Source organism: Nasonia vitripennis, chromosome 5, assembly GCF_009193385.2.
Source record: "Nasonia vitripennis strain AsymCx chromosome 5, Nvit_psr_1.1, whole genome shotgun sequence".
Taxonomy (NCBI): domain Eukaryota; kingdom Metazoa; phylum Arthropoda; class Insecta; order Hymenoptera; family Pteromalidae; genus Nasonia; species Nasonia vitripennis.
In genome coordinates, this window is record NC_045761.1 from 18,434,252 (window position 1) to 18,460,290 (window position 26,039).

At 39.3% G+C, this 26,039-nt stretch overlaps 3 protein-coding genes across 8 annotated transcripts in view; all 3 read left to right on the top strand.

The window, feature by feature from the left end:
- Nucleotides 1–8,966, top strand: LOC103315867 (phospholipid-transporting ATPase ABCA1). The gene is made up of 25 exons (XM_031932808.2): nt 1–194; nt 687–1,046; nt 1,125–1,411; nt 1,488–1,646; nt 1,716–1,956; nt 2,037–2,204; nt 2,277–2,464; nt 2,534–2,695; nt 2,776–2,884; nt 2,952–3,106; nt 3,212–3,373; nt 3,445–3,516; nt 3,586–3,724; nt 3,807–4,044; nt 4,120–4,285; nt 4,365–4,590; nt 4,686–5,222; nt 5,295–5,420; nt 5,495–5,722; nt 5,808–6,080; nt 6,160–6,443; nt 6,528–6,675; nt 6,747–6,957; nt 7,038–7,251; nt 7,335–8,966. Exons 2-25 carry the CDS (start codon nt 731–733, stop codon nt 7,512–7,514), a joined length of 4,989 nt encoding a protein of 1,662 aa, XP_031788668.1. The 5' UTR covers nt 1–194; nt 687–730; the 3' UTR covers nt 7,515–8,966.
- Nucleotides 8,967–9,173: 207 nt separating this feature from the next.
- Nucleotides 9,174–10,937, top strand: LOC100678542. The gene is made up of 3 exons (XM_003424701.4): nt 9,174–9,415; nt 10,162–10,368; nt 10,439–10,937. The coding sequence occupies exons 1-3, from the start codon at nt 9,309–9,311 to the stop codon at nt 10,704–10,706; spliced, it is 582 nt and encodes a 193-aa protein (XP_003424749.1). The 5' UTR covers nt 9,174–9,308; the 3' UTR covers nt 10,707–10,937.
- A 1,249-nt stretch (nt 10,938–12,186) lies between these two features.
- LOC103315636 (heterogeneous nuclear ribonucleoprotein K) overlaps nt 12,187–26,039 on the top strand; it is a 75,857-nt gene continuing 62,004 nt past the window's right edge. For all 6 annotated transcript variants that reach the window (XM_032600952.1, XM_032600953.1, XM_031932785.2 and 3 more), the window contains exon 1: nt 12,187–12,363. The gene's annotated coding sequence lies outside the window, so the exon portion shown is untranslated. The remainder of the gene's footprint in view (nt 12,364–26,039) is intronic.

Genomic DNA, 26,039 nt, shown 5'->3' on the forward strand with positions numbered 1-26,039 from the left:
GCGACGTCCGCAGCAGACGACGCGATAAGTAAGTAAGTATACATCAGTCGCGTGCCGACGGCCGCGGTACTTCCTCGCGGCCTTCGTAAAAATAACTACCTTCCCCGATGTACAGTTTAGTTTAGGTGTGGAACGTTGACATGTATGTGCCTTATTTCTGCGAATCGCATGGAGAATTTCTTCCTATACAGGAGGTAAGAATCTTTCTCTCGACGAAGTTTTCGAAGCAGTTATGCAGGGTTATTATTAGAAATTTGTTGTCGCTCTTTTCTGAATTGCGTTGAGCAACTTTTGGCTCGGTATGCATATTCACATACGGGTATAGTTCGATAAGGTTCTTCGGTTTTTGCGCTGCAGCGCGACAAACGTTTTGCTTTGTTGTGTGTACGCATGACGCACTATATCTATATATTGTTTGTAATTGACAAATACCTTTCAGATGTCATTCAATGATTTTATTTTAATATATAAATGGATTTATTTAACAAGATTTTTCTTTTGTTTTAAATGAAAAATTCCCTCCTTTGTATTCTGTATACAATTGTATACTTTGTACATTTTATTCTGTTATTTCTTATCTCTGCTTCTCCTGTCTGCAATAAACATTATCATATCGCTGACGTGACTAAAAGTATTTTATCTGATTATGCTCAAGTTACAATGTCAATTATGAATATTTTTTACAGGTTGAAAGATAGTTTTGTAAAGTGTATTTACAAAGGAATCCAAGATGATTTCAGAAAAATTAAGAGTTTTCAAACTCCTCCTGTACAAAGACTTTTTGGTTAGAAAAAGACACTGGAAACTTGGATTGTTTGTTGAAATTGCAATTCCCCTACTGTTATTTGTAACGGTATGGGGCTTGAGGAATTTGTCAGTTCAGACATCTCCTAATGCAAATTTTGACTCTAGTATAACATATCCAGTGGAAGAACGATATGAATTTTTACCTATACCTGGAACTAAAATCTACGTTGTACCTGACAACCCATTTATAACATTGTACATGAATGAAGTAAGAAATTGTTTAGGAAAAGATCGATATAGTAAGTTGAATGTTTGAATTTGAAATTCATTATTTAATTTTATGAGGTTCGTTGGTTATATTATATTTATTTTGATAGTTATAAGAGAATTCAAGACTGTAGAAGACATGTCTTTGCTTGTGGACTATTCATATCAACGAGCCGTAAATGAAAAAGTAATAGCTGTGATTTTTAAAAATGACTCTATGGACTCTACTACTACACACTTGGATTATAAAATACTTTTAGATGAAAAAGTACCTCAGGAAATATACAAGGGTCTCTTGTCTAGACCTGCATTTAGGAATGGATTTGTTGGTTTGCAACTATGTCTTGATGAATCTTTCATAGTAATGAAAGCAAAAAATGATTCCCCCAGAATGCATGTAAGTAAATATTTCAAAATGATTAATTCCATGAAATTTGTATATAAAATCAATTTTATATTTTTAAATACTCCAGATGAATATGCAACAAATGCCTTACCCACCACATGTCGAACCAGATAAAATTGATAAAATTTACAGAGTAGTTTTTTGTGCATTTGCCATATTGGCATTTTTGGTGCCTCTATGCATAGAAACATCTTATGCATCTGAAGAAAAATTCTTAGGAATAAATGTAAGTTGACACAACATTAGAAGTAACATAACTATCAACAGTTAAAAAAAAAACGATATTTTATTTTAGGTTTTAATGGCTATGAACGGTGTTCCTAATTATTTGAATTTATTGAGCTGGCTGCTTACTGGACTGATTTTCAGTTTGACATATATTGTTCCCGTAACAATTTTAGTAAACTTAACTTCTACCGACAGCGCGGTCCCATTTTTATACTATGGGAATTCGTTTTTATTTTGGTTGATATTCACAATGCACTTTGTACATTTGGTAACATTTGGGATGCATGTGTCGGCTTACTTTACAAGATGTGAGTTTTTTCTAATTTAATTATTGCATACAAAATTAGCATATTTCAAAACTGAAACTAATTTTTTTTATTTTTTGTAGCTTCATTTGTGGTCACTGGACTTTTAATTTTATACATAGGTTCAGCTGTACTTGCAAAAAAAGGATTTGAAGACGATGCTTCAAAAATCGTACCTTATTTTGGGATCATTTTTCCTAATGTCTTATTATTTAGAGCTTGTGAAGAAATCAATTATTATGAATCTATGAGTAAATGAACATTTATAATTTGCAATACATATCAAGAATTATGGTCCTATTCTAAGTTTTCTTAATTTATAGTGAAAGGAATCCAGTTTGACAATTTGTTTAGAGTTGGAGAACATCAATATGGCACTGCAGGAAGTATAGGAATGATCTTGATTTTTGAAATGTTAGGGTCGATTTTTCATTTTATTATGGCTAATTATATTTATGCTATAAATCCTGGAAAATATGGGGTTAAAAAAAGGCCCTTCTTTTTCTTGAAGGTATACAATAATTTGAATTTTATAACGTCTATTATAAGAAAAAGTTAATCTTTATTTTTTTGCGTTTAGTTTTTGAGAAGGTCAAATATATCTACTGACAATCCTGAAGTTGAGAAATTCGACTGCAATAGTAACAAACTTTTTGAAACAGTCACTGGAAATGTTTTCACTCCTGGAATACAAATAAGAAATCTGAAAAAGAGTTATAACACTGGTTTGTTTAGTGGAGAGGTAAATATTTTTGCCCTCTTACGATATATTTACAGCTATTTTTCAGTACACTTATTTAACTAAGTACTTATTTATTTTAGAAAGTACATGCACTGAAGGGTATTTCTGTCGATTTCTACCAAAAGCAAATAACTGCCTTGCTTGGACACAATGGAGCTGGAAAGACTACAATGATGTCTATTTTAACAGGTAGATAAAGTAAAAATATGTCTACTTCTGAACAGAAATTTAATAATTTCTTTTTTGTTGTTCAAAGGAATGATTAGTCCTTCGCAAGGTTTAGTACTTATAAATGGCAAGAATATAAAGGATGACACAGATGAGATAATGAGAGACATTGGATTATGTCCTCAAGAAAATATGTTCTTCCCAAGTTTATCTATAGCTGAACAGTTGACATTTTTTGCTTTGGTATGTAAATCATATTTTTCACTATAATTATGTTTGATTTTAAAGACATAGAAAAAAATAAGTATTTGGGTATGATGATTATTTACATTACTTTTAATATCTTAGTTAAAGAGTGAAAGACAGTCGAGATCGCTCGTTAAAAGCCAAGTTACAATATTTATGCAAAAATTGAAGCTGTTTGAAAAACGAAATGCTTTACCCAAACAATTATCTGGTGGTCAGAAAAGACGAGTTTGTCTGGGAATGGCGTTAGTGGGAGATTCGAGTGTAGGTATTATTTTTTTGTTAAGCTATAAAATTCATAATTTTCTATTAAAACGGAAATGTTGTATTTTTAGACTATAATTTTGGATGAACCAACTTCCGGATTAGATCCAGAAAGTAGACGTGATATTTGGGATATATTACTGGTAATTTATAAGTTTAAAATATGTATACTCATTTACCTGCAATATTCATTTGTTGTTTTATCAAATTAGAAACTAAGAGGAGAAAAAACTATTTTGATAAGCACCCACGACATGGAGGAAGCTGACATATTGGGTGATAGGGTAGCCATAGTACATGCAGGTAACCTGAGAAGCTATGGTACTTCCATGTTCCTTAAGAAAATTTTAGGTAAATTTTTTTCATATCTTAATTTTATCCATCACCCGAATACGTTTCATACTTTTCAATAATAATATTCGATCACTAAAAGGGCAAGGAAACGTAGAGGTAACTATGTCTATTGAATCCTGGTGTGAACCATCGAAAATTTGCAATTACTTGGGCTCTGAAAGTGAGATAATCAGCACAGACGGTAGCAAAATACAGCTCAGTATCCCACAGAGTCCTACTTTACCCGATTTGTTGGACAAACTAGAAATCAATAAGAAGGATCTTGGCATTACAGGGATGAGTGTTTCCTTGATTACCTTGGAACAAGTGTTTTTAAAGTAATCGATTCAGCTTATAATACTTATTTGTATTCTGAAAATGAAACAAGAATAATTTCTTATCTTTTTTTGCAGGGTCACTCAGGACAAAAAAGAGAACAACTTGCGAGAAGCTTTCATTGACACTACCAAAAAGTTGACAGGTCGTAATCTGTTCGTACATATTGTAACGGGTTTGCTCCGTAAAAAACTGACATACACTGTGAGAAATGTATCGACTCTCCTCATCATGCTGATTTTGGTACCCTCTAGCACTTAAAATTAGCAGCATTTGAATTGTTAAACAAGAGATTATCATAAATAATTGTCATTTCTTTTAGCTTTTCATACCAATGTTTTGCATAGGATTCATTTTGATGGATCATTTTCCCGGGGATGACGTACCAGATCCAATACCGATAAAACTTGACATGTATCATGATGGGAGAACTTGTTACAGAACTAATGAAAAAGCCAAGGCTTTTGGAGACACTTACGAAGCGGTGACAAAAGAATCTTATGGAAAAGTTATTGAGAATCTTGATGAGAATATCAGTTTTATGTCAGGTAATAATTTTGAATAATCAGAAACTGATTGGAATCATTTCATTTATTAAATCTTGCATTTCCTTACAATTAACTGTACGAAAATTTTAACGTAGCCCTGTTAAAGTTCGGCTTAGACAATCCAGCAATCTACGATTTCCACCTGATTGCTGGTGCTGAATTCATCAGTGAAAACGACGCTCTTAATGCCACGGCTTTATACAATGGCATTGAAACAATCTACTCTCTACCTATCTCCGTCAACCTTCTTACGAACACATTGTTAAAAACTCTCGTCAGTCCTGAGTACAGCATCAGTCTAGAGACTCAACAATTTCCTCAAAAACAAGACACCGAAATCGACGTGCTTATGATAACCGCCAGCGAGCCGATCGAGACTTTCTTTGTGCCCATCATCTTCCTTTTCTTCTTTTACCCACTGGTGGCTCTCTTCGTCATCCATCCATTGAAGGAGACTCTAACAAACATCAAACATCTGCAGAGGATGACCGGAGCGTCGTGTTTTCAATACTGGGGATCGATGTTTCTCTTTGATTTTGCAGTGATGCTGATAATGATCGCGCTGGCTGTTATCAGTTTGGTACTGATTGATGCCGTGCTTGAACTTGAAATGCTGAGGTCTTGCGAAATTTGTGAGTCGTGAATTTGATTTTAGAAAACTGTTGACCTAATTATGAATTTTGATTGATTACGTTTTGTTTCAGTTATATTGATTATCTTGTTCGTGCTGTTTGCCGTGAACATACTGCCGCTCGTTTACAACTTTAGTTTCTCCGGCAAAGGCACAAGTACCGCGATCAAGTTACTGAGTCTTTTGCCATTAGGTCTTAGTGAGTACAAAAACAATCTTAATGAAGTGTTGATATTTTGCTGTAGATACTTAACCAATTATTTAATCAATTAGTTGCAGTGGAAACCGTAATGACTATTGTAACCTTGATGTTCCAAGGCTATTCGAAAACCATGAATATTATTCGGCCAATTCAAAAAACGATATTCCTGTTGACGCCCTATGTAAGCTTTTTCCACGGATTGATAGCATTCTTCAGAGGTACAAGGCATTACGGCAATTGCATAAGAATATCAAGAATGATAAATCAAACTGAAATGGAACATTTTCTTCATTGCAAAGGTAAGTTGAAATCAATTATCCATATTCTGATTTGCGAATGCTCTTTTATAAATTCGAAATACATACGACACTCTATTTGTTTCAGATTTAAATTGCATCAATGGAACTTGCGCTGAACCGCCCATAATGTTTACCAAATTCAAAGAAGACATTGCATTAGAAACAAGTATCCTGACTTTGTGCTTAACGCCTATTTTGTACTTTGGGTTACTCTGTATTCTAGAACATAAACTGATTCATCGACTGATCGTGAGAATTCGTAGAAATAAGCTCGATAAGAGTGACGAGGCATTTGAGGAACAGGTGAAGAAAGTGAAGCACGACATAGCATTTGAAGTTTCCAGAATCAAAAGCAGAGGTACTTTATCAATATTTGTAACGTTTTTATAGTCTTTAAAAAACATAATACTTTATAACTTTGGATAATAAACTTCTAGAATCAGATCCATCTTTCGGAAAAGAAGACATCGAGAAAATTAATGGTGATAATGATGACACGAAGAAACACGCATTCCTCGCATTCGAATTGCGAAAGCTTTACGGAAACTTTGTTGCGGTGCAGGATATAAGTTTTGGAGTCGCTCAAGGTGAATGCTTTGGATTATTGGGAGTAAACGGAGCCGGAAAGAGTACGACCTTTAAAGTGGTTACCGGCGAAGAAATACCGCACAACGGCGAGATGTACTTGAATCATATAGACATGATTAAATATGGAAAACATGTAAGTTTTTACTCAATAGAAGTTATTTAATAGTGCAAAAAAATTTTGATGAATGTTGATCAATTTTTTGTTAAACAATTTCAGTTCCTTTCACAAATGGGATACTGTCCCCAGAACGATGCTATAATAAAATCTGTAAACGCTTACGATCATTTGCGTTTATTCGCTCGGCTTCGGGGTATTCCTGAAAGCCAAGTGGAAACTGAAGTGCGAAAATGGATTGACCGACTCAGTGAGTTAATAAATAGACGTATATTTTTATAAAAACGGAATATTATAAATAGATTTAAATCTGATTTGCAGAGCTCAATTTTTGTGCATCGCAACCGAGTGGAACTTACAGTGGTGGCAACAAGAGACGATTAAATATAGCCATGGCTCTGATAGGAAAACCGAATCTTGTTTTACTTGATGAACCGACAACAGGCGTAGATCCAGCTGCCAGAAGATCCCTATGGAACGTTATCCAATCGTGTCAAACTACAGGACAGGCTGTGATACTGACTTCACACAGGTGACTATATTTTTATGCATGCATTATTTTAAGGTAATTAAAATCTCTGTGAGTAAACTCATTTTTAATAATTATTTTAGTATGGAAGAGTGTGAAGCTCTATGTAACCGATTAGCTATCATGGTCGATGGTAAATTTGAGTGTATTGGACCTTCTCAGGAATTAAAACAGCGGTTTGGAGCTGGTTATAACATACAATTAAAACTTGATCCTGAGGCACCTCAAAATGAAATTTCAAATATCAAAGAAGACATGAATAAAGCTTTTGATTGTGAAGTTATGGATGAAAATTCGGTAAGCATCGAATAGAAAGTTGGCTTTGGATAGGTCATTTATTTTTTTATGCAATATAACCATTCTGCAAACTTCTTTTGCAGGGATACCTTATGTATCACTTGAAATCAACCGATCTAACATGGAGGAGAATGTATGATGTAGTCGACGATCTGAAAACCAAATATTCCAGCATACAAGATTTCTCCGTTTTATCTTCAACTTTGGAGCAATTGTTTTTGGTGTTTGCTAGATCTGCTAATAAATCTGAACGAAACGCTTAATACATATAATTATACGTTGTGAAGTCAACAATAACTTGAACGACAGTATTAAGAGCTTAAACTTTATGGATGCTTAATCTGTTTTTGCCTCAAACTTTACTTTTATTAATGTGATATACATATCGGTTCATTGCAATGACAATTGAAGCGTTTGTCTGTAGCTTCTTATTAATTGCCTTCAGGCAAACGATTTTTTAAAAACGGATCAAATCTGTTCTAAAAAACTCTGAAATAGGTATTGCATTGGTTGGACTATAGAGTACATGACACGAAATTTAAACAAAAAAAGTTCTTAAAATATGCGTACATATAAATTATGTATTTCGTACAAATAACATTTTGCATTTGATTTATAATACAGTAAAATCTGCATGTTTGTATGGCCATAAAGTGAGAGCCTGTATAACTACAGAAGAGAAAGAAGTCCCAAAAGTTTTCGTTCTAATAATGGTTGGAAACCTCAGTAGCTTTATTATTAACGAAATGGCACAAGAATTGATTTTTCAAATGGGGTAAACCCCCATGAATCTGCTACCCGGATCAAACTGAAGTTGATTACTCAGCAAGAAGAATCTGAGTCCAAAAATCGCACAATCAAATCGGGTCTTAAGCTTAGAGGGTCATAATGATCAGGTGTATTTTTCGTATATTTTATTTACGTCTGATGAATGTTTTTGCGACTGAGTCGCCATATTCATGTTTGTTTTTTAAAGACGTTGTCAAGCTACTAAAACATGCGATATATGACATAGCATTTCAGAGATCTTTACATATATTTTTAAAGGAAATGCGCAATGAACATACTAAAAGATTAAATGACACACTATAATCATGAAGCTTTTATATTTATAGCGCTTTTATCAATCATGCACAATATGTATTGTATGTTGTACATACATACATTACATAATTGATATTTATTTATATAGGTACAACATATTGATGACAAGCATAAATGCTTTGAAAATAATATCTTAAAAACGCTTCAAATATGTATGTAATAATTACACACGAAAACAATATTGCATATCTCTAAAAATTTAATGTTTATTATTAATATAACAAGACAGAAACGTGATTAAGTTATGTACAAAATTTGTACTATACATTTATAAAAAAAATGATATCCAACACTATTTTTGTACGCTTAATAAAAAGAATAGACATAATTATTCACTACAAAATAAAAAACAATACAGTTTTTCTTCTTCCAATCTGAATATAACATATTTCAAAATGTTAGGTATATAAAGAGATGTATAACATTTTTCTGCAGAATGCTACATGGCTTTTTGATATGAGATTCTACATTAAAAGTATTGAAAATTACATAACTTCATTCATGTTCCTGGCAATTATAACTGAGACTACAAATTTATAAAATGTGTACTAACGCTAGTGATGAATTGTAACTGTCATTAATAACAATAAATATTTTTTGTAATAATATTACGAAAACTCTATAGTCATTTCAATTTATTTCCTATAATCCCAATTAATCTATATCGATACTCGTTGTTTACTCTTCAGTTCTCTTATAATTGAAATAATTTACAAGAATTCGAAAACTCCCGCCAAGTCGTACTATAGAGGTCGCTCCAAACGAACCGACTGCAGCCGAGTTTAGCCGAAGTTCAGCCGTTTTAACTTGAAAACGCACGCCGGAATTTTGCGCGAGTAACAAAAGACTCGCGTGGGCCGCCGGCGAAGGATCGCTAGGCCCTTACGTTCGTGGTAACTTTTTATTACTGCATACGTTATTTAATCGAAAATCGAGTACTGAGCACCGGAATCATGTCGGAGGGTCAAGAGCAGGTAGTCCAGGAGACGCAGCCCAACAATCTGCTCATTTTCGGGGCGGCTATCTCCAAGAGTTTCCAGGACATCGCCCACTGCGTCAGGTCAGACTCGATATTTTTTTGTTCCATTGTTTTTCTCTGGAAGTTTTTGCCTCCTGCCTTTTGAGAGCATCTTACTTTTGCTTTACTTACTTATTTTTCCTGTATTCTTTATCACTATTTTATGCTGTGAGTTGCATTATTGTTTTTTTGTTTTTTTTTTTGTATCAATTTTCACAGTCTATTAAGTTTTGTAGTTCTGACAGTTGCATGATTCAATCATACTTCGTTTTATTTAGCAAAGAATTGTGGATAATCAACGGATACATTCGTACAGGACATATCTATCTAGAAAGGAAGGAAAATGTGTTTTAGTCAGGCTGGGAAGGAGGCAAATTTGTAGTTTTGTATCAAATTGCACCCCGCCCCGGCCTGATTAGATACATAACATTCAACAAATTCTAGTTCCAGTTTTGTAGTAAATTTCCTGCTACACAGGATATACTTTATATTAAATAAAATAGGTGTTTAATTTTATATATTGTGCATCAATCTACAATGAAATAAAACTATGAATGACAGGATTATAGATCCAGAACTCAACTCGATGTAATTCAAGACAGGTCATGAACTCTTTGTTTGCATTTCAGACAAAGAAAAACATAATCCCCCTGTATTAAATTACATTGCACACTTGCTCTTCTCAATAGAAAGAGTATGACTGTACAATAAGAGAGTGCATTTAAAAATTAAAACTTTAAACCTTCACTTGAATTTGTCAGTTCATGATTGTTATTTTTTATTCACAGCGAGGAAGAATTTTTAAAAATATTCACCCTGCTGGAATCCAAGTCTTCAGTAGTTAAAAAATTGCATAAAGTTATGGAAGATGATTTATTCAAATCAATGGATGAAGATTTACAGGCATTAGTTACAGAAGAATGTATGGTAGATGGCATGAAGAAAGTAGCTAATTTAATTGAAGACACAACAGTTCCTCCAAGCGCGACGCTCTGGTAAAACTCAAATCATTTTCTTTTATTGATACATACTTAAGAAAGATCATAACATGAATATTCATTTTAGGAGACCTCCAGGTGATGTAAAGCTTCATCTACGATCACTTGATGCAGAAAAAATGTTGAAACAATGCGAGAATTTGGAATCATATATCTGTAAGATTGAAAAAGAAAATGAAGCAATAAAGAATCAAGTGAAAAAAAGAAGAAAAAGTATTCAATCAGTCAGCAATCATATGAAGCAATTGTTAAATATGCCTTTCAAACTATCAGAACTGGAGAACACTGTAAAGTTTAATCAAGAGTGTGTGGAAAAACTATATGACAATTCTTGACCATGACGCGAATTTGTACAGTATTTGTGTAAATAATTGTAAAGACTGACTACATTTTAAATGTTACCGTTTGACATTAGCTCATCTTTTAAATTTCTTTCTTCCTGCAAGCACTTTTTTAAATCCTTCTGAAGTCTCAGGAAAATGGCTGCATTTTTCTTCTATGAAGAATTTTATAAATATGTATAAATTGTAAACACAATGTTTGAATAAAGCAATATTAAATATGTATTTCACCTTTTGTATACTGATTTGCAAATCGATTTCGTTTACTTCTAGCGCTACTCGCTCTTTTTCACTCTTAGCAGCGGCAATTTTATCCTTTAAATTATCTCTGATTTTCTTCAACTTATCCATATTGCTCATGACGTTTTCTTTTTCGTCCTCCGATGCATCTTTTATTTGCTCATCGATATACTCTATAAATTTGAGATAATTTTCATGTATCCCTTTTAAATTTTCATTCGTATCCTCGATTTGTCCTTCTGATTTTATCAAAACCAATGCAGCCTTCATCTGCAAATCTTTAATATTGCTGATACTTCTTTCTACAAGCATCAACTCTTGTTGACTTTTTTGCCATTTTGATTTCAGTTCGGATATCTGTTTGTCCACTTTTCTAATTTCCATTAAAATATCGAACATACTGTTATTACCGTTCGACATGATTAGTATCAACTAAATTATAGCTCACGAATAAAACAATTTATTTCGAGTCAAGAAAGTAACGAAATATTTTTTAAAAAATTCGAAAATGCGATTTCTTTGAGAGATGTCGCCACCGTACGGCAACTTCCCGCTAATTTTCGTCGAGTCGGTAAAATAGAACAAGCTTTTCCGCGACACCGGAAGATGCCGCGTTGACTTTAGCCAAACGTGATCGAGCGTGATAAAAAAGTCTCGAGGCAAACGTTGCCAGCTTTTCCGTGGGATTTTCCTAAATTTTAAATAAGACTATAAAAACGACCGTATTTTGATAATGTTGAGTCTCGATAGAGCTTGGAAGAAGGAGAGATCTTATTTTGGAAGATTGTGTTTTTTATCGACAGTTTTTAGAGACTCGGTAAATTAGCTAATTACTTAGTATCTACTGCAGAGAGTTTTTCATGAGCTCAAACATCTTTATCCATTATTCTAATCTGAACGGCTAAGTGCCAAAATGATCACTTTCGCAAACATAAAAAAACACAGTAACATCATCGAAGCCACTACTCGCTAAAAACAAAGTGGCTACAGTCCTATCGGTACATATACCCTACACACAAGCATTAATCGCGTAAAACCGATAGTACTGGACAACTGTACAAACAAATCTCCCCTCCGAAATGTTTGAAAACCTCCCGTTTCCAAGAAATAACAAATAAGGAATAAACGAAAAAAGAGCCGCAAACGCTCTCCCGCGCCCCGGCCGCGATCTGGCAACGTCGCGCGACTCTACAATATCGTACCGGCGGAGAGCGAGTCGCCGCACACACGACGACATACCCATAGGACATCTCTCGCTGCTGCGCACACTCGCCGCGCGCACGCCATTGTGTATGCGCCGTGATTTCGCTCTCTGTGTGCCCATCAGCTATCTACACCGCTGCTTCCCGAAGCAGCGCACCTCGTTCGTCCTCGTCGTCCCCGAGAGTCCAGCCATTAGTCCAGTCGCAAGGTGAGTCCTTCAACTTGCATAAATAACCTAACAAGTGCGGCGGTTTGTTCGAGGCGTGCGTAAGCACCTCGTCGTCGGGAGAGTATATAGCGAGACGATGATAATAGCCAGTGCGTATAATAAGCGATGCGGGCTAGTATCGATCGCGCGCGCGCTCGAGACTTCCCTCTCTCTTTCTCTCTCTCTCTCTCTCTCTCTCTCTCTCTCTCTCTCTCTCTCTCTCTCTCTCTCTCTCTCGCGCACATCTCACGCGATGATCAACGTGCCGATCGGCGGGTCGTCCACCAGGATATGCGATTCGCCTCGGATTATCATCACGCGGATTCGCATGATGCAAAGTGGTCACACCTCGTGTCTGCGGAAGAACTGTCGCCGTTGTCGTCCGGTGAGAGTTGAGGTTAGGTACGCGTCGGCGACGCTCGAAAATAATGCGTGTGCGCGACGACGCGCGAGTTTACGTATGTGTAAAGTATAGAGGAGACGCGCCGCCGCGTGCTGCTGATGCATCGCTGTTGTTCGCGTCGCGTTGTGTTTTTTTTTTATTCCTGGGAGGGACGATCTCGTTTAGCGTGGAATGCCAAAGATTACGACGACGATGGGCTATATAAGAGCGTTTGGTCTAGCTGCGAAGTGACGACACTCGGGCAATTTTGCGCGTTCTTTCGCAAGTTATGTAAAGTATTTTGGCAAAATACTTAGTCGCTTTATGTAAGGCCGCGGCTTTGGACTTGGGAGTTTTTCGTTGAGGACTTTAGTTTCTTATTCTCTAACGGTCCGACTCGGCTTATGCAGATAAGGTCGATGTTTTTTTACTGCTCTTTTACTGCTTGCCTGTTGGATTTATCACGGCCATAAGTCTCGTTTAGTTACTTTTTTTCATTTACTGCATGTGCGGATGGAATTTCAGGGGTTACTCTATTTTTGAGCCAGCTTACAATAAACCTTATCAAAACAATGAGTAGAAAGTCCAGGTATTGCGGATATTGTACAGCAAGATGATTAATACACTCTATTATTAAGTGCCTTAAAGGTGTGTGTAATAGGTAATGAATTTTACAGTGGCGGGTGATAATTATTCGCACATATGTAATAAGGACTTGATGTTGTAACGAGTGAATGACGACTTCTCTGATAAATGCTTTGGAGCAGCTAAACTATTACAGTTATTTAACGAGAACTTATAATATGTGCTTTAAAAGCACTCAACGCAACAGTTAACACGTACAAAATATTGCTGTGCTTCAAAGCATGCATCAGACTAAAATTCATCTCAGTATTTTGGAATAGAATTTGCTCTCGACTATATTGTATCTAATATTCTCTTCAAAGTTTATAGCAAGCACTCGCATAAGTGAAGCACTGAAAGGCCAGCAGCAATATTCAAATTTCACGCATTTTATGTAATGTTGGATGTGAAGTGGCTTTTCTATTAGCTCTTGTGTGTATTCATGGAAATTAGTGATAGCCTATGTTGATGTTGCGCATAGAAGGGATCACTCATTGAACAAGTTTTATTGCAACAAACTCATCGCGTTACTACTGAATACACAGTACGCAGCTGCTATTTTGCTTCTTAAACGCAGTTTTGATCAAAACCAACGAGACATTAAATTCGACAATGCAAAACTGCAAACTCCAGGAGTTGGGTAAACGTATAACCAACGAATATTCTATGATACGCTCTTATCTCCACTAATGCCGATAAGACGGCAGACGCACTCGCACGTATACATGTATATATGTATACTGTGAGGTCAACGGGAAAACGAGAAAAACCGAAGCCGCTCGTTCCTATACTACGAAATTACTACTTCCCATACCAAAAAGAAAAGCCCAAGCGCCTCAATTACGTAACGTGATTATACCCATCACAACCAGTTTCCAGAGACACTCCAATTGCTCGCCTCGACGTTAGTCATACGAATACACACGAGCGGCTTAGGAAATTAGCCGGCACAGGTGACACGTAATTTATTCCGTGAGGATATTTTCGGAGGCGAGGATGCGCCCGCAAGAGGTAGGCTCCCCCTCTCGAGATGTCTGTGGCTAGATTAGCCGTAGTTTCCTTTCTTTTCGAAGACGGCCGCAAGATCGAGGCCTTATATTACTTACGTATCACGCAAATTAGCCGTGCGGACGGCTGGAGGGAGAGAGAGAGATTGAGAGAGAGAGAGAGAGAGAGAGAGAGAGAGCCTTTGAGACGTCGCTTCTTCTTTTGAATCGGAGATTCTCCGGCGATAAAAAGGCTTTATCTTTTTGAGTACTCGGGATTTTTTGTTAGAGTTTTTGCTACCGAAGTAGAAGTGCTAATCAACGCGATGATTTCAAGGACGTTAAAAGCTGTTCGAAGCTGGATTAAGAGTGAATTTGACAATATTCTCGTTCGATTAAGTAGAGGATAACACTGCCATCAAAGCTCGTCGTTAAAACGTTCGGCAGTGGCATCAATAATTTTAATGCCCCGCGCGCCATCTGCGAATGTAGATCGGATAATTATTCACTCCCGAGAGCACGTTTCAATGCGCAACTCTATTAAAGTATACATACGCTTGTAGCTTTGCCGAAGCGCATTACAATATTTATCCGCCCAGCGGCCCGTTTCGGAATATGCATCGTCGCGAGATGCGTATCATCCACGTGATATGAAGTGTATTCAAGTTCGAATATTAGTTTGATACAACTTGCTTCAAACAACGGTACACAGTACACATACCAAATTAGACAACCGAGGCGGATTTACATCGCAATTATCATCACTCGATAAATCATACTCAGTTTTGCATTAACTCACGAATCATACAATATTTTCCACAATTTAACGAGAAATAAAAACAGCGACAGCAGCGCCGAACATTTAATTACTCAGCGGCTCGATAAATCTTTCCATCATAAATTACTCGCGGCTAAAGTGCCAGAGCCGCAGAAACGTGCGCTTGCGTTGACGTAATTGCGCATGTGAACCTAAGTCCACCGCGCGCACGGCACCTTTGCACGTTTATCGGTCTTTGTTTGATGCGGCTAAACACCGACGGACACACGGAGTCTACAGGTCGGTTTGAACACTTTGAAGCCGTCGCGGCTTTTTTTTCGGCGGCTTAATGAGCCTTCGTGCGGCGCACCTATCATCTCCCGGCGATGACGAACCGGCCCGTAATGATTCGCTCCGGAGATTTATGGGACACTCGGAGAGAGAAAGAGCTGCGATGCTTTGTTCCTGTAGTGTATACCGTATACACTGTGTTTTCGATGCTTTACGAGTCGTATCGTCGCACTTGTACGTTTCAATTTTAAATCTCGTTCGACGCAACGTTATCGCTTGTGTAACAGGCTGTTTCAAAGCGTAAAAAATTTAAAGACCCGCCGAAAAATCAACAGCGGCGTCGAAACTCGGAAGGATCTTGGAAAATAAAATTCCGGCCACGCGTGGGGAAAGCGCTTATCGAGCGCGAGCGTTTTTCGCCACGGCGACAGACTGCAATTCATCAATCCGCGTGTCCCTCTTTGGTACGCGCCAACGGCAGCAGCGCCGGCGCTCATAAAAGCGAGCGCGAGATTAATTTTCGGGCGCGAGAATCGTCGAGGTTGTTATTTTTGAGATTGGATGCTGCGAGAGTTTTTAGGGGGAGGTTTTTCGTTGTTTTTACGACAGCTTTGCGTGAATTTTCGTGGAGATGGACTGGGTGGTGATCAATTTTCTTGAGTACCTTTGCAGAAAAGATAGAATAGAGAACAGGCATGATTTTTAAAACCTTTTTTAAAATAAAGTTAAGAATAAATCTTACACAAAAGTACAAGAGCTACGCTTTTTACTGCAATATTTGTTAAGTAATATTGTTTTGAAAATTCAGTTTGCTACTCTCTAAATCTCTTAGAGTGAAAATCACTCCAAACCAGTGATAAATCACTCTAAGCCTTCTGCCAAAATTGAGTCACTCGGCTTCGACTGATTCCTAACTTTTGGAAAGAGTGATATTTTCACTCTTTGCCATGGGTAGGGTGATTTTAGATTTGCAGGTTATGGTTGAGGTTAGGTATTGCAATTACATTCGAGATGATAAAAAATGTTGGAGGCTAGAGTATCACACGCATCTAAGGTTTCCTAAAAACATAAACTATTTTTTATTATTGTTAATGTCTTAACCTAACCTCTTTATATGTATGCACGTATTCATTCACATTGCATACGTATACACATATGTACGTACATACAAACCGTAAATATATATTTTTATCTTAGGCAACTTTGATATCATTGTCGACATTCTATGTTGGTTAAAAATACTGCAACAAACACTTTTGCACATTTTCTAACGAAGCACGTGTTGACAAAGAAAGAGTTCGTTATCAAGTGACTTACTCTTTAAAGAGTGATCGAACAAATACAATAGAAATCACTCTACAGCGAGTAAGCTATATAGGGACTTCATAGTTTTTACTCAAAGGAGAGTCATTCTATGAATTACTCTTTTTTAGAGTGAAACAATCACTCGAACAGATTTAGAGAGTAATAATACGTTTAAACGATTGAGAGCTCACGTGATCAATATGGCGGCGCGAAAGATGAAAAAATATATAGATGCATAAACGTATGTAAATTGTAATACATAAAATAACCTTATTGTTTTCTCCGAAATCATAATAGAAATGAGAGATAATGCTTCAAAATCAAAATAGATTCATGATGACTGAATTTATGCACTCAAATGCCCGTACGTTAGGTTAGTTCTTTATCCTTTGAGCCGCCATATTGGAGAGCTGCCGTTTTAAAAACTACTCAAACATATGGATTTTTAATTAATCATATTAGGGCCTAGAGATACTAAATCAGCAAAAAAATGATGCATAACGTATTCTTATGCTATTTTCTACTGTATATAAGTATCTATATGTATATAGCAAAACCATGTCTGTTCTCTATTATTTTATAATACAGCGTAACAATAATTAAACTCTAGGAAAAGTAATTAAAATTTAATAAACATTTTTCGCTTCACGTACGTGTGCATGTTTTATTAACTTCTCGAAAATTGTCGACGCTGCATACAATAAAATATCATTTTCCTTAAAAATAGAATTATATAACGCGTATAAACTCTGAAGTCGTTAAAAGCGAATCTGTTATTTATTAACGTGCATACGCTGAAGCAAACATTATTATATAATTCTTTGGTATTTCATAAATTAAAATAATAATAATTTCTATCTTATGTTTCAAATCAACCAATCGATAAAATTACACCTTGAAACACTTTACAATGTTAAAATAATACATAACATTTTTTAACTCAGTAAAATTAATTCTACAAATTTGTTTATCTCTCCTAACACTAAAGCCATGCCAGCTCTTCTGCAATATCCCCGACATTCCCAAGTCCTACTCGTTCGCGTATACATCGCATAATCCATATACGCGCAGTGTGTTTTCTCTCTAGTCTCTATGTGCAGCCGTATCCAGAGCCCGCTCTAGCTCCTCGAGGCTTTATAGATCTGCAAATCGTCGAGTTATGTCGGCGCAGCGCGCAAGAGAGGGCCGCGCTCGCGCTCGTGTAACGCCCGATGAATAATCGAAGAGCCGCTATTGCGAGTAGTCTACTGCCGCGCCGCCATTATTTATAATTCGAAGATTGTGAAATTGAGGCTCTCTCTCTCACTTTCTGAATACGCGAGAGCCGGGGAAAACGCCGGCTTCCGTCGAGGGGGTGGTCTCAGCGTATACGGCCGCTTTATTCCGATAAATTGATGGGGAGAGTATGTGCGTTTCCCTTTTTTTTCTACGTGGTTCTCCGAGAATCGACGTTGTGCGTTTGCATAATGTAGTTTCTCGGTCTTTTATTCGAGATAAATGTTTTGTTTCGTTATTGAAATATTGAGTGTATGCGGTCCATTGTGGTCGTCTTTAGCCGAAGATGCACTTGTGGTGGAGAAGTACTTTCGAGGGGGAATCGTTGAATGATCTTTTGAAAATCAAACGGAGGAAACTTCTTTCTCGATCGACTCCGACAAGAATCACCCCTTGTACAAGGGTCTAACCTCTAGCTCCGAGGGTGGTTATCTGGAAAGTGCATGGAAAGTCCGAGCGCGCGAATTAACCTTTCAAACAGCTGATCCTCGACAATCGCAGAGCTCTGATCCTCCAAAGACTGAGACATCGGGGCTGTCTCTCTCTCTCTCTCTCTCTCTCTCTCTCTCTCTCTCAGCTGGAAGCACAAAGAAACTTATAAACAATGCAGTGTGCAGCTAAGTGCGAAAAGATCCCAGGAGCTCTTCTCTTCGTTCGAGAGAGAGAGAGAGAGAGAGAGAGAGAGAGAGAGAGAGAGAGAGAGAGAGAGAGAGAGAAGCGGTGGTTAGTCGCGTCCCGTGCTGGGTCAACGGCAGCTTTCGAGAGTGGGTGGGCTTTCGCACACTCCCCCGCGAGCTTACACGTATACTGGGGCACAACAAAGCGTTGCCATGGTTATTCGATGTCGCTCGGTTGCCATCACAAAACTACTGCGAGAGCTCCGACACTTTTGCCGTCTCTCTCTCTCTCTCTCTCTCTCTCTCTCTCTCTCTCTCTCTCTCTCTTTTCTCTCTATCTACTTTGCTTTCGAGAACTACCACGTAGTTGTCCGCTCTGGAGAATCGAGCGGCTCGATTTCGCGGATCCGAAGTTTGCCGAAGTGTCGAAGAAATTCAATTTTACTCCGCGCGCTGCATCGAATCAGTAGCGCTGCTGCTGCTGCTGCTGCTGCTGCTGCTGCTGCTGCTGCTGCTGCTGCTGCTGCTGCTGCTGCTGCTGCTGCACAGGTTGATGATGGAGAAATGATGATTAATTCTCGGAGAAGCATTAGAAATTCGCTCTCGTTTCGCCGAAGCATGAATTCAAATTCCCAGTTAATATGCAAAGCTGAAACCGCGGGGCAATGAGAGAGCCGAGAGGGAATGAAAATTCAAGCTGAAAATTCCCAGAGTGGAAGCGGGCAAAAAGAGTCGTTTTAATCCGCAGGTGTATCGCAATTAGCTCAGGTTCTCTCTCTTAAGGTCACCAGCGTGTCTCTCTCTCTCTCTCTCTCTCTCTCTCTCTCTCTCTCTCTCTCTCCGGCTTCTCTCTTTTAGTATACTGTTGCTTCCCGCGACTCTCTGGAATTGGATTGTGCGCGGAACGGAAACTCGCGGAGCTTTTGATCTTTGTTAGAGGGGTTTAATGCACTTTATTGTGTTCGCCGCTTTCGCCTTTTCCGCTTCCCGTCTTCGCCTTCTTCTTTTTTTGATTCGGCGTTTCTCCGCATCGACAAAACGTCGATATTAAATTACATCTAGATCATGATCGGGAATCGTGTTATAGTACAGCGAAACTGAGTTTACACATGTTTATTTATCAGTATCAGTTGCAAATGTCATTTATAATCGTTTCAATAAATCGATTTCGACTCGAAGTAAAACGATACGGCTTACATCCTTCACTGTTTCTGCGCTGCTCCCGATCACTTTCACCTTTACTGTCAACGTAATTTACGAACGATATTATACGCGATGCTTCTTCGCCCGATAAACAAATCCGAGTAGAGCTTCTTTGAGCGAAAAAAAAATATTAAGAGCAGCGCAAGGCCGGAATTACGCGAATCTTATAGTCGTCGTAAAATGGAACGTGCGCGCCGGCAATTTGCCGATTCGCGATGCTTTAAACTTTCAAGGCATCGATATTTCCTGGCCTCCGCCTTTCTTCGCGGCTCAACGTGTCCTTTTTTCCCTCTTCTGATGCTGCTGCTTTAAATTTGACGGGAGAAAAGTGGAACTTCGTTACATGCTCGAGAACTTCGAGTCTCGATGAAGCGCAACGTGTAATTTATCGAGAAGCTTCGGTCCTTTTTTAGCTGTGATTGCTGCACTTCGAGGTTTTAAAAATAGGTAGACGTTTCGGGGTGAAGTGCACCCTGACTTCGAAGCAACAGGCTTTAATTCGATGGTTGAATTTATTTTAGTTGCACCGATGTACACACCGCATAAATTACATTCGAAATATTCGATTAACAACATCGCATCGAAGATTGTCCCTCGAGTAATCTGCATATAAATTTATAAACAAACGTCGAATACTTCTTATTTGCATATTCATGCGTGATAAAGCGGCTGCAAATTTCAACCGAGATGGAGACAAGCAATTCCAATAACGCACCTCAAATGAATCATGTCTCGCGCTTCGCTTCCTTTTACGTAAAAATAAAACGCTGTTGTTATTCATCTCGCCGCATCGTAAAACTCTGCTTCAATAATAAACCGTCGGCTTTCATTTCATAACATACACGCGAAAACCGAAAAAAAACAACAAAAACAAAATAATACGACAGCGGCCGATGCATCCATCGATCAAAAATACACACACAGCCCCGGCGTCCTTGGCGCTCTCTGGCTCGTATCTAAACACACCTCCGGACTCGGTGGGCGAGGAATTCTCGAGCGAAAAAAACTGGTTCCGAGAGATAACGACTGCGTCGGCTTAATTTAGACGCTCGCGCGAGAGCTTGCTGCTCTAATTTGATTTGCCGGTTCGCGCGCGCGGCTCTCCCGGTCAGTGTCTCGAAAAGTCGAGAGCGCGATTGACTTTGAATGCAGAGGAAGTGCAGAGAAAGACTGTGGCTTCGTTGATTGGCCCCGACGACGGTGCGACGAATTATGCGTGGGATTGACGTTTTTTTTTTGTTCGAGGAATATTGGATTAGTTGTTGTCTAACTTGTTTGTTTGCATTGAGTATAAGGCTGTTTCTTTGTCTCTGACGGAAAGGTATATCGGCTAATCGAATAGGCAGATATGGTGAAATAATAACAATGCGATACACAAGTTGGAATAAAATCAATTATTTTCTTATCTAGCGCGGTTGAATAAAAGAAATATCGCACAAAGCGTGCGTTCGACCCGAGGTCGAAATAAAAAAATTGTGGCCAAACGAAATAAATAATCGATGGAAAAGCGGCTTAAACGGGCATTTTGCAGAGCTCGCGTATCGATTCACGGAGAGAAAAGAACTTTCCATAGACTTATGAATAAAGAAAGTCGAAGGTTTACGGTATAAAGTTCCCCCTTCTGGTGTACAAGCAGGACGTTACACACAACCTTCAAAAATGCATGTCGGAATACGTATATATAACTGCCTGCGATCCCGGTATCGACCTCTGTTGCTATATATTGTTACGTTTCTTTTTTTATAGAAATATATACGCCTCCGTATGTCGCTTACGTAGCGCGCGTGCGATTATTAAAAAACTTGACCTGGTAGTTAGAGCATGTATGTTTATGCAAGGGGGACAACTTTATTAAAAGTTTCTGAATAATAATAGGAAAAACTTGCCTCCGTAACGAAACTCTGGAGCCTTGAACGTTGCGCATATAGAGCAACAATGTAACTTTTGATATCTTTTGCAGACGACGCTTGTAAGAGAATCGATGATGATTATTAAAAAACCCAATATTTTATCCTCAAACAATAAAAGCTCAACCACTGCACTAAACTCGTAACCCTGTGAAAGATTTCGTCATCTATGTATTACAAAACGTGCACCACTACCCGATCTCTCCTCTCTCGCGCGCAGCACACGCGGAATGATCCGCTAACGCAGTTCTCCATAAACGGCAAAAAAAGCGCATCGATTCTGCGAAAGCCGCAGTAGTGTGTAGGGAAAAGCAGACTTTCGTAACTGCCGGCGCGGCGGCGAGCCGTTTTTCCGTGTATTTTCGCGCTCTCGATTTCCCAACGCGCGACATTCCGGAGGAAAATTTGCGCTAGTGTTTTTCCCCGTCCTCCTCTGCGTGTATACGCATTAAACACACTCGTAAATAATGTCTCGTCTTACGCAATGACGAGGCCGTGGACGTCGGTCGCCGGATTCACTCCTGGGAAGCCGTAAACTCGCTCTTTTCTTCTTCTTCGTACTCTTCTTCTCCATTCTTGTTGTCTACTGTCGCGTTCTGGAGAGAGATAGGATATCGCGTTACGTCGTCGGTGTGCGCGTAGCGACGAGCTTTTAGAGCGTTATACAACGACGGGGTGAATGAGTCGGAGATTCGGTTGGGAATCGCTTGGCGAACGAGGGATGCTATTACGTGATGGAGTTGTATTGTATTCAAGTTTTTGGAGAAGGTCTTCCTTGGGTTTTCTCTGATGGAGTGTATGTAGAGAGGGTTTACAGGAGTAATGTATTTCTTGGTGAAATTTCATTTAATGTAAACGCGCTTGAATGATCGATGGAAAATTATCGCAATCCGCGATTTTTCAGAATACCAGCGCTGCGATCGTGTGCATACAACAAACGAAAACTAAAAATTAATAACAGGCCTCAAAATTGCTTGCTTTAATAACCAACGCGTAATCTCTGCGCACAATGACAGCGATTCAGCCGTTGCGTGAAAGCATCGTGCGAACCGCCGCGGCTCTTTCAAAACAGTCTCAGCTCTCGAACACCCCGTGAAGAACCACCTCACTCCTCACCGCACACAGGTGTCGTAGCAAAGTACCTGCTCCTTCTCAGCTCGAAAAAAAGCGCAGTAGCCTCGGTCGCACGTCCATATACCTACGCATGCATGCATGCGCAAAAGGACCGCGTCTCTGTCCCTGTCGCAACGACTTGCGCAATTCCCAAGTGTCTGTGTGTTATATACTGCACATACATTAACGATCCTTCGCCGCTCTCGCGACCTTGCGTTCCTAAGCGCGCACCACTTGGCGTCTCGAGCGATTTTCCGAGCACTCGGTGGTTGCCCCACGACGTAGATGCTTATGGGAATGGAGCTCTCTCTCGCGAAAGGCGAAGCTCGATTTTGGTCGGCTTGTTTAATGGGAATATCCCCCCCCCCTCTCTCTCTCTCTCTATCTCTCTGCGCTAATGGGGACACGCGCGCGAGATATGCGCTGATTTTGAAATTGCCGTCGTCGTCGTTTGACGTACACCTGCAGCATCAGACTGGCGGTGAAAGGATGTCGCTGAAAAATTCATGTAAATCTACCCGTATACACGTGTATAAATATTTATCGGGCCTTGCTTGCTGTGACAGTTGCAAAACTGCGACTTTATGGATTCGCTTTATTGCTGTACACGCTGTACTATTTCAAATCTCGCGCTGTTTTGAAACGCAACGCGCGATGGATCAAGCGAGGGCTGTACACATAATATACAGAGCTGGCGCGAATTGAAATTGCCTTTCTTGGAAATCTCTCTCGGATCTTCATCCTTGTCTCCTGGTGATTTGCGCGCCGGCAACTTTCGCCGCATTTTTCTCCATACATCCCTGCGCGTAAATTCAAATCCAGAGGAAAATTACATCCAGAATTTTTCTCTTATTACACGCTTATAGACCAGCACTCGCATTTTAATTAAAAGCAAATCTCTCGCGCGCGGCTTTTGGCCCTTCTAAAATTGTACCTTATATTCCACGGGCCATTACAGCTCGCTCTCTCGAGGTGTGCTACGTGTAGAGCCGCCAATAGCGCGCACTCGAGCAACGCGTTAATTGGCGAAGGCTAGCGGCTGGACGCTCGTCGTAAATCAGAGCGCGTAACTCGAGCAGCGAAAGCGCGAGTCCGCGTCGAGCTTAATATTCGAGTGTGCCGTGTACCGGCCTGTATAGCTGTATAGAGCTGCTCAGCTATTAATGTCCGAGTCAGTCGGCCGTCGATGCTTTCGACGCCGCGCGCGAAATTTCACGCGTCCCCGACGATTTTCAGAAGCTATCGCGCGCGAGAGAGTACGGAGTCTGGATGACGACGAGATTAGTATAGGACCTAAGTCGTTAGGAGCGATGGTTGGCTTGACCATTTTCTCCAGTGGGACTTGAATGACTGTATAGTTTTTTTTTCTTTCAATTTTTACCTTTACAATCAGTCAGCTAAGTAAAAATTATGTAGTCTGTCAGGTAAAATTTATGCTTACGAGAGGAGTTTATGACCCCTGGAAAATGTATTCCGTCGAAATTTTAGGTGATTTCGAATTTCTTAAAATATAATTAATTACTTGGTGCTGAGAAATAGTCGGCTTCAGCTAATACGTAAAATAAACAGAGCATAACATTTTGATTTTTAACTTCGAAACCACGAAAATTCTGAGCTTATAAAAGTACTGCATCTCGGCCATGTATGCTTAACCGTCTGCCACTTTCGACCAAATGAATGTATTTTAATTTTATAGATCAATTCGAAAGGTTATAGTCAAATTAACACAAATCAGTGACAAAAGCATTAGTGATAAGAAACTCTCAAATTTAACAACAATACAGCCTATTTCTCTCCCCCACATCCATCAAAACACCTCAGCACCGCTGAAAATTCAAATGACTTGCACACGCACGCACACAGCGCAGCTTCCTACATCACTGTACATACATCGCAGTAAAGCATCAGACCAAACTGGCGTGACGCGGCGCTGTGACCCCCGTAATCGTCGGGATATCGAACGTGCACGCCTCGCCGCGACAGAACAAAGTGAACGTCCCTCCACCTCCTCCTCCCCCCTTTCCGCTGTGTTATACGCGCGGCTCTCGCTTGGATGTTGCGTGTCAGGCTGTTTACGCAAATGCTCATCCAGCTTGTGTGCGACGACGCCTCTGCGATGCACTTTGTGCACTACTCGTCGCGTCTTGTTGCGGCTCTCCGTCCGGAAAAGCGCCAAGAGTTCGCGGGGTCCAGTCGACTGATGTGATGTATGTGTGAGGGCGGTTTGGGATATTGGATTTTCCTGCGGAGTTTGCGAATTATTTTGGGATCGGACGATGAAATTTCACTGTTGTATAATGCTATGTATATAGTGACTGTTCGCGAATAGCTTTTGATACAACCGTTTCGAAAATCTAAATGGAAGCGTATTGATCAAATTCTGTCCCCTAAATTACGCTCACTCGCTCTACTATACGTTTTGTATCCAGCCTCTCCACTTCGCGCTCCTTAGCGCAGTATATTTAGGCAGCTGCAATCTTCGCGGTGTAACTCAGTTGAGACTAATTTTAATGCGTGCTCCGTCTTCATTTAAATCTAACCGTATACAATTTACGATCGATGCCGCGTAATCGGAGGCTAATCTTTTTTTATCATCGCGCTTGCGCACGACATCTCGAAATCGTGCGCATGAAAAAATTGCAAATACCCGTCGACTGTGTACGCAGCGGTGATATGTGTTGCAGCCATTAAAATATCGTTTGGAAAATTGAGCAATTTCACGTCCCAACGCCAACTGGGTGACTACTAATGAAAATGAAATAAGCGGCCGCGTTGTTAACGTCAGTCGATGACTTATTGATTGCACAATGTTCTCCCGCCTTCCTTTTTCCTCCAAAAAAAAAAAAAAAAACTTCGAGCAACCTTCCACCAGCGGTTACATTGTCAAGTGTAGTAGTTTACCTTTGCTATTCTCAATCAGCCATCCTTTTTCCGAGTGTATAACGCATAGACCACGTGCGCGCATAATTTCCTCTCGCGAATAGCTGGGCGTACGCGTACGGGGACAATTAACAATGAGACGTAGCAGCAGCATCGCTACGATCTTTCCCTCCGCGTAATTAAAAATAATTGCCCTTGGCAGCTCGCAATTTCGAATTTAAACGCATACCTTCGGCTTTCCGTGCTCGCGTGCGTTTCCATTTTGCGCCGAAAAAAAGGAACGATCTCTTCTCGCAGGAGTTCCTGGCGCGGCCGTAGTGCAATTTGTCACTCTTG

Bases quoted from the DNA above. Each gene is read 5' to 3' on its own strand.
- LOC100678542 (XM_003424701.4), top strand. From the start codon at position 9,309: ATGTCGGAGGGTCAAGAGCAGGTAGTCCAGGAGACGCAGCCCAACAAT. The intron at 9,416-10,161 runs GTCAGACTCGAT...TTTTATTCACAG, and splicing joins GACATCGCCCACTGCGTCAG to CGAGGAAGAATTTTTAAAAA. The intron at 10,369-10,438 runs GTAAAACTCAAA...TATTCATTTTAG, and splicing joins CCTCCAAGCGCGACGCTCTG to GAGACCTCCAGGTGATGTAA.
- LOC103315867 (XM_031932808.2), top strand. From the start codon at position 731: ATGATTTCAGAAAAATTAAGAGTTTTCAAACTCCTCCTGTACAAAGAC. The intron at 1,957-2,036 runs GTGAGTTTTTTC...TATTTTTTGTAG, and splicing joins GTCGGCTTACTTTACAAGAT to CTTCATTTGTGGTCACTGGA. The intron at 6,958-7,037 runs GTGACTATATTT...TAATTATTTTAG, and splicing joins GTGATACTGACTTCACACAG to TATGGAAGAGTGTGAAGCTC.